Source organism: Maniola jurtina, chromosome 25 (assembly GCF_905333055.1).
Source record: "Maniola jurtina chromosome 25, ilManJurt1.1, whole genome shotgun sequence".
NCBI classification, from domain to species: Eukaryota; Metazoa; Arthropoda; class Insecta; order Lepidoptera; family Nymphalidae; genus Maniola; species Maniola jurtina.
Window position 1 is genome coordinate 7,424,852 of NC_060053.1, and position 8,777 is coordinate 7,433,628.

Consider the following 8,777-nt stretch of genomic DNA (forward strand, 5'->3'; position numbering starts at 1 on the left):
ACTTCCTTTCATGTTGAAGTATATTAAACTTTATATATCGGTGCCCACTTAAGCTATCTTCCTCCAGGACTTGCCACTCAGTAACTCTCTTTGTCATACTTGCGTTGGCAAATGTAATGTCTGGGGTGGAGTTTTTCTTACCTCTTTGAAACGTTGGGGCGACTCCTTCATTCATTATAACCATGTCCATACTCGCGAGCATTTCCATGATTAGCCGACCTCTGCCATTTTCGGTTTTGTTGGACCAGACTTTTGACGCTGCATTGAAGTCCCCAGCTACCAAAATGTCTCCACGCTGTGACTTGATGCTTTCAAAAAGCTCATCTAGGTCTCGCTCAAAGTCCTCAAAACTATGGTTCGGCGAAAAGTAGCAACTAAAAATCGTGAGCCCAAAAATTGCTACCGCAATGAACCCGTTTCCTTGCGCCACTATTTTAGCATGGGTGCCTTTATTATAAATAACTACAGTGGCATCCCCTCTATGGTCTGTGATCCATTCACGTACTTGCACTATTTTTCTGTTTGGCTCCGCCACGATGGCTAAGTCTATGTCATATTCTTTTGCCGTCACTTCGAGCAGGTCGTGGGCGGCTCGCGTTCTGTCCAGGTTTATTTGCAGGACCTTTATCTGCGAGCCTATTGCACCGCTTCCTGCTCCTATACCCCGTTTTTTGGCACTTTGATCCTTCCGCCAGGCACCTTTTCTTTCCAAGACGGGCAACTTTTCGAGCCCATTCGATGTCTTGTATTGCTCTGGCCTTTATCCATACAGATAGCGCATGCTGTTTCCCGCTCGCAGTCTATGGCCTTATGCCCCTCGATGCCACAGTTATAGCACTTTTTGCTTCGGTCCTGGCCTGGGCACGCCATTGAAATATGCCCGTATTCGAGACACCTGTAGCACCTTTTTCTTTCTACTGAGAGCCTGATTGGGACCCTCATCCATCCTATCTTTATCTTTTTCTGGTCTGCAAGTTTTTGAGCTTCCTCCTTCGGAAGCTCGACCAGGGCTGTCTTAATACCGTATCGGTTCTCCCAAAAACTCTTAACGTGGAATTCCTTCACCTTTTGTTTTAATGCCTCCTCCACTTCTTCTTTTTCCACTGTGGCATCTAGTCCTCTAATTATAACATCGGCAGACTCTTTTAGCGCTCTAAGTGTTAAATTTGGGCACAGTTCCCCCACTTTCTCTTTTACTTGCACGGCGTTTCCATCTTGACCTTTCTCAAGTTCAAGTAGTATATCGCCCCTTCTGGTCTTTCTTACCTTAGAGAATACTACTTTCTCACTTGCTAGTCCCGACTTTACCTCTTTAAGTACGCTGGCATAGTCACGGTCTCTTACCTCGACTAGCAGTGCTTCGGGCTTCGCGATTGGCTTTCTGCCGCTTGGCTTTTTCCCCAGCTTATTTTTTCCTTTCTTCTTAGCTTTCTGATTTGGGGCTTTTTCCTCTTCCCGATTCCTCCCTGTCTTTGTCAGTAGATCTTTCTCGATCTCATTCTCTTTTTCCTTGTCCTGCACTCGATTGATCTCCGCCGGATATCTTCCTAATCCTTTGTTCCTATTTCTCTCTTTTTGGCGTTTCCCCTTCGATTGTACTTCCTTCCAGTCAGTTTCCGTACCCAGATCATCATCCCATTCTAATCCTTCCATCTCGCCTCCGGTCGATGTATTTGTACCTTTATCTTCTACCACCACTGCTACTCTCTTTGCTCTTTTTGGAGTTCTCTCCATCTCTTCGCTTTTTTCTCCTATTCTCATTCTTCGGACATCCATGACCCGTCCACACAGCTTTTGCAGTTCTCGCAGTCTTGTCTTAATTTCATTAGCTGTATTCTTGTATGGCCCTTGTCTCTCCACAAGTGAGTTTACATCTACGATGTTGCCGAATAGTTCACCCAAAAGTCGGTCTTCCTTTTCCTCTAGACTTTCTGTCTCCTTATTACTCTTTGGTGACTTTTTCCTTTTCCCATCTCTATTTTTCGGCGTGCTCACCATGGGTGAGAAAAATGTCAGGGGGCTTACGTAGGGTGGTCGTCTGCATTGTGCCTGTTCATCTCCTGTAGATATTCCGTCCTCCGTTTCCGTTTGATCTGTATCAGTCCATGTCCGTGCCTGTGTCGTTGTTTTAGGCGGCGTGCGTTGTAGCAGGCCAGACCTCGCAAATGGTTTGTCACACTTAAGCAAAACGTTGCCCTCCCCAGAATACGAGGGGCAGCCCCTGTCGGCCGAGACCGTCAGGGGGCGGGATTCCCCGGCACTAGTATCAGCGCCGGAACCCGCCTGGGGTAGTATCTTTTTTTGTTGTGCTTGCATGTTCAATTATCTCCCTTCCTTCCTTCTCTCTCCTACTAACATCTTCCGGAAAAACAGCCGCCCAATGTGGGACAGACGCTGACCAGGCAGCCGCTCGCTCCGAGTACAGACGCTGCCTGGATTTGTTGTGCTTGCTTTTGGTCCGCGCTGAGTATTTTATTTCCCCAGTACCCGCCAGACAAGTCTGGTGAGGGAGATCCCCTATCCGCCAGCCGGGGACGCGCCCGATGGGAGAGCAGCCAACTCCGCACGGGTAACTGCATTAAACCGGATAAACCCGTGTAAATTATAACCGGTTCGAACAGGTTAACATAATTTATTGCAAATAGATGCCATGCTAATTGAAACTTGCAAATCAATTTGTAGATAAGTACTCAGTTAATTAACGTCGGCCATTTATGTCAGTTAATGTTAACTGATGATTAAAATTTTGACTGAGCTTTTAAAGTGATAAAAAATTCATAGGTTTTTAATGCACTAATATACCGATCATGTAATAAGTACCTTGATGATTCGGTTGCACACTTAGTTTGGGTAAAATGCCAGGATTGGTCAATAGTAGGTACGTCTCAGAACATTTTTTTACCCGACTGCGGCAAAGCCAAGGAAGGGTTATGATTTTAGTATGTATGTATGTGTGTATGTATGTTTGTATCCAAATTCTGTTAAGTCTGTGTGTGTAGTGTCTAAACTACTGGACCGATTTTGACGAATGAGGTGTCAGTTGTTTCGATGTAAGGGTCCGGGTGACACAGGCTATATTTTATACGAAAAAAATTGGAGGAGAAAATTTTGAACTCATAAATATAAGTGTACAACAACTTTAAAAATAAATATACCATGCGACAGAAAAACAATTTTACTATAATATTTCAGCGTTTATTAAAACGATCGCAGTCAGGTTTTAGTTTTCAACTTTATGGTATATCTACCCATCGTATCAGTCCTAACCTCAGCTTGCCAAGATGTTGCGGGCATTATCTTACACCTTGTATACGTAGAATAAGTCATTGACGTAGAACGAGGAAAGAGATGTCGTTTGCCCAAAAATGGGACACAGGCAATAAAAAAATATAATTAGTGAAAACCAAATTAACACTGTTTAATATACACTAAAATTAACATTCTACAACAACTGTCACCGTTAAATTAACTACACCAATTCACGAAATGAAAACATTGTATAATTTGGCGGGAAAAAAAGACTGCCCCGAGTTAATTAATAAATTTATGAGGTCCGGGCAAGATGGCGGGTGGCATTACCCGGGTCATTAATTAATGTGCCATTTGGGGACCTTCTTCTGGGGGACGGGAGTTAATTGCGGGGTGATAAAATCTTTTTCTTGTTAAGTCGCTTGTTTTTTTTTTACTTCACCCATACTATCTTTTTTATCAGATGTTTTTGCTAGAAGCGATTTGATTAGGTCTTTAATAAGCTATAAATATCTAAGTATAGAGGTCTATGTAGGTACAGAGGTCTTAAATAAAAATAGATTACTGAATGGTATATTTACTCACATAATCAACTTATATCTATTACTATTATAAAGAAATAAAAATTTGTTAGTTACGTATGTATGTCCGAGGGTAATCTCTGGAACTAAAGATACGATTTTGAAAATTCTTTCACTGGTTTCAGTGATGAAATCGCGGGCAAAAACTAGTACAATTAATTATAACAACCTGAAAACTATTAAATTTTTAAAAATGAAACTACTGTCTGCGCAAGATGGCGGGTGGTATTATCCGGGTCATTAATTAATGTGCCATTTAGGGACCTTCTGGGGGACGGGAGTTAATTGCGGGGTGATAAAATCTTGTTCTTGTAAAGTCGCTTGTTTTATTTTTTCTCCCATACTATCTTTTTATTATATGAGTTTGTATATTGTCTTACATTGTTAATTGTATACTTTTTATTGACACTTTGGCTTTTGTACTGTTAGTTCCATCCGTAGGATACCAGAGTGACCGACATAGCTCAACGAGTTAGCCAGCTGTGGCAGTGGGCAGGCCACGTCTGCCGCAGAACTGATGAACGCTGGGGCAGACGTGTTCTGGAGTGGAGACCGCGTATCAGCAAGCGCAGTCTGGGACGACCTCCAACCCGCTGGACTGACGACCTTAAGAAGATAGTGGGAAGTGGGTTTGATGAGAAAAGCGGAGGATCGTATGTGGTGGCTATCTCTTGGGGAAGCCTATGTCCAGCCGTGGACGCAAACAGGCTGATTGATTGATTGACTGTTAGTTCACGGTAAGAAAGTCCTATGCGCCTTATCTTTATAATCGACCTAACTCTTAAAACATAGACCTCCCTGGTGCATTGTTGACTGGTGAGTGCTGTGGTTGTGAGAGGTCCCGGGTTCAAATCCTGGCAGGTGCAGTTAAGGAATTTAAAATATCTATATTATTTTCTGATGGGAGATTACTGCCGGGGCTAATTACCACCCTACCGTCCCGCCAAGCGATTTAGCGTTCCGGTACGATGGCATGTAGAAACTGATAAGGGGTATAGGTTTAATAAAACTGCTATATCCCTTCCATGTTAGCCCGTCCATCTTAGACTGCAATATCACTTACCACCACGTGAGATTTACGTTCAACGCTAAATAGAATTTTTAAACAATCGCTTAATCTAAGAGACAAAATTGTACTCTCATGTGGAAGGATTTGGCACCCCACGTCAGTATTCAGTCCCAAAAACCCCTTACCATTACAATATGGTAAGGGGCATGTGATGGCGCTCTATAGGGAAGGCCAATGTCCAACAGTGGACGTCCACAGGCTGATGATGATGATGATTGCAATATGAAGTGGTCGCGTCTCTCATTAATGAGTATACGTCGCATTATTGGCGATAAAGAAGCCTTGAAGAAGAGTAGGTACGTCCTGTATTATGACGAAATCAAAACACCGCATCATAACATAACATACAACTTCCGCAGTGTATGTCTGTAGGTGTATATATACACGCTATCGCATCTGTCCGTCCGCACCTGCGGCTATCGACCTGTACTGTCGCTTTTTACTCCTAAACCGGTCTTAATGACGCAAGGATGGTGTTATGTGAGACTAAGTTATTTTTTATTTGACAATATTACAATAAAACTTAAAGCTAGCCTTATCTAATAACTATAAAAATCATGCCCAAGAATGGTGCCAAGAATAATGGCTGCATTTCCATGCTGGACAGCCAGGCTGATCCGTTGCACAAAAAATTAGCCAGCCCTTTTGTCACCCGATGAGGCTATTAAACGACGTGAAATGTCTCGTAATTTTTTTTAGCACTAAGCTACAATAGCCCCAGGTCTCCAAAGTTACTAATTTATTAATACATATTTTTTTAACATTTATTTATCGAACTTGCATTAACGTGCAGTCTAAGATGGAAGCGGGCTAACCTCGGAAGGAGTATGGCAGATTTCATTAAACCCATACTCCTTTGGTTTCTACACGGCATTGTACAGGAACGCTAAATTTGTTTTGCCGGTAGGGTGGTTACTAGCCACCGCCGAAGCCACCCACCAGACCAGACCAGAGAAATTATAAAATTCCAAACCCCTGCCGGGAATTGAACCTGTTACCTCCCACTAATAGGACCACGGTGCTTACCACAGCGCCTGGGAGGCCGTCGAAACACCTGAAAAACCTTTTTCATTTTGGAAAAAAAGTTTAAACTAAAAGCATGTTAACTGCCAATATTTATTATAGTTAAAAGATTACAACTAGCATTAATCCATAGAAAACTAAAAATAACTTTGTTTTATCGTGGGAAAAATACAATAACGGCTTGTTCACTCTCGCATAAACCCTGCCACCCGGCTCGGCCGGACGTGAGCCAGTTTTTATTCGTTTTGCGACATCAATGCCTTGTCTATGTCGTTATCTTTTCTGATAGTTGGTAAATTACCGGGATCATCTACTATGTGAGTGAGGGGTTTGAGTCAAACTCAAATTTTGCTTCAGAAAATGATACGAGTATAGTATTTACTTGGAGCAGTGGTGTACAGATGACTTCGGAGTTCAGATCAAAGCTTTTAGACGTGCTAATATAGTGTTTAATTTAATTTAAAACAACTTTATTGTTAGCAAAATTACAAAGAGTAAGAATACAGGATACACTTAACTAAACAAAGAGCGACCTTATCACTAAAGTGATCTCTTCCAGGTAGAACTTATAGAACTGTAAGATGTTTATAATAATTCATTAAAAAAAAAAAAAATTAAACAGAACTTATCCTACATTATCAACGCGAAATTTTGTAAGCATGATGTTTGTTACTCTTTCACCTTATACCCTTTTTTTTGTTCTCGTGAGGAAAATCCGTCATGGGTACCACCGACCACCGAGAGTACAGTGGTTATGTCGGACTCCTACAAACTAAAAACCTCACGAAGTTCCATCCCACCGCTGATGACGGAGCACAAGGGACTGTAAACACCTCGTTAATCCGCCAACGGATGTCCACCTCAGCAGACCCACCACTGGGACACTACGTGTCCAAACACCGTTAGAGGCATGCCAACCGACCCAACCTTACCTCACCTTATACCCTGGATTAAGACATCGGCTACTTTTTCTCACGAGATTTTTAAAATCCTATATCCACGGGACGAATTCGGGCATCAGCTAGTTATAAAATAAATGACTATGTATTTTAAAGAAAAATCGGCGCCCGTGTCTCTACTAATATCTCAAAGCGGTTCCAATATTAGAACATTTTTATACGTCGCAATAAGTATGCTTTCTGCTCTGTCTAGACATCTCCGTCGTATGAATTATATGTTTAGGCTGTGCTCTTATTTACTATTTTTATTCGTTCTGCTTTCTCTGTTTCGTTATCTTTTCTGACAGTTGGTGGGATCATCTGCTATGAAAGTTCGCCATTTTCCAAGTTAAAATAATTTTTTTTTAGAATTCTTTATTGCACACACAAACATATATATTACAGAACACACAGAAGACGTGAGGGTGCAAAGGCATACATGAGGGTGCTAAGGCGGCTTTATTGCTAAAGCAATCCCTTACAAGCAACCTTTTGGTATGGCTCGCTCTCAACAAGCTCATGTTCTTTTGATAAATAAACAAGTAAAAATATTTTTTATTCAATTAAACTTTTTACAAGTACTTTTGATTGGTCAAATGCATCTACAACGGGTTCGGAATGCTTTTCCTATCGAGAAGAGTCAGCAAGAAACTCGGCGTTTGCTCTTTTCTTGATTAAAAGGCAGATTATAAGACGTCTAAGTTGTAAGCCTATTTTGAATTCTGTGAAAGGTTGCCTGGTAGAGATTGCTTTAAGCAATAAGGCCGCCTTTGCATACAATTGTTTTGTTCTGTTTTCTTCTTTCTGTTTTGTGTTCCTTTACATATGTTTTTGTGTGCAATAAAGGCTTCTATCTATCTATCTATCTGTCGTACGTACAGTAGAAGTCAGTACCTAAGCAACTTGTAAGGAAATGAACCGTTAAAATGTTCAGATGTACGACAAATTGTAGTTAAAGTAAATGAAACATGCAAAATCACATAGAAAGCCTGATACAGTTTGATACCGTTAGACGCGGAGCCTGCGTGCGCAAAAACACGGTAAAAGCACTAGTCGTGTAACGACTGGTCGTGGACGCCGTATCTATAGTCGAGTACTGAAATTGATATGTATTTTATTTACTCTGCGACTCGTCTGATGTCGTCCGTCCACCTAGTGAGGGATCTTCCGACGTTGCGCTTTCCGGTGCGAGGTCGCCATTATAGCACCTTGTGACTATTTACTAGTTTTCGACCACGGCTTGCGTGTAATTTGGTTCATACAACTGTAGCGGTTGCCACATTCGCAAGCAAATGTCGCTTCTAAATTTAATCAATCAACAAACGCTCGAACACGAACCCCTGATTACTCACGACGCATGGACTAGATGGCAGCACGGGTAGCTTAATCGGAAGCTCAAGTAAAACACGGAACTTTCAATCGCATTGACAGAGTGTTTATCAATAGGCATTATAGTATATAGAAGTTTTAAACTACAACCGTTGGCCCAGCTGGCACTACCGAGCACAACACCGCTCGGTGGGAAATTTCCCTATTAGTACGGTTGAGCACATAGACCCAGCCCCCGTACACAACGAATATAAACCTGCAGGCAAGCATATGAAAATTTAATCTATAACGCCGGATTACTAAACCATTATCATCATCAACCAATAGACATCCACTACTGGATCTAGGTCTCTTGTAGGAACTTCCACACGCCGTGGTATTGTGCCACCACCATCTAGCGGCTCTCTGCGACTCGTTGATTTCGTTTATTCACCTAGTGGAGGTCTTCCAGCGATGCACTTACCTGTGCACGGTCCCAAAGTGCTGTACTTGCCATTGCAGCAACTTGGGATCGCATATCGGTTTTTTTAACCAATGGTGCCCTGCCCATTGCCACTTCAGCTTCTAAACTCGTTGAACTATACCAGT

General features: G+C 42.0%; 1 protein-coding gene across 1 annotated transcript; it reads right to left on the reverse strand.

Annotated features, from left to right (window-relative positions):
• Window positions 1–657: 657 nt before the first annotated feature.
• On the reverse strand, window positions 658–2,316 carry LOC123877940. Its single transcript, XM_045924876.1, has one exon. It carries the CDS (start codon window positions 2,314–2,316, stop codon window positions 658–660), a length of 1,659 nt encoding a protein of 552 aa, XP_045780832.1.
• Window positions 2,317–8,777: the final 6,461 nt, after the last annotated feature.

Coding starts and splice junctions, on each gene's coding strand:
- LOC123877940 (XM_045924876.1), bottom strand. CDS start 2,316: ATGCAAGCACAACAAAAAAAGATACTACCCCAGGCGGGTTCCGGCGCT.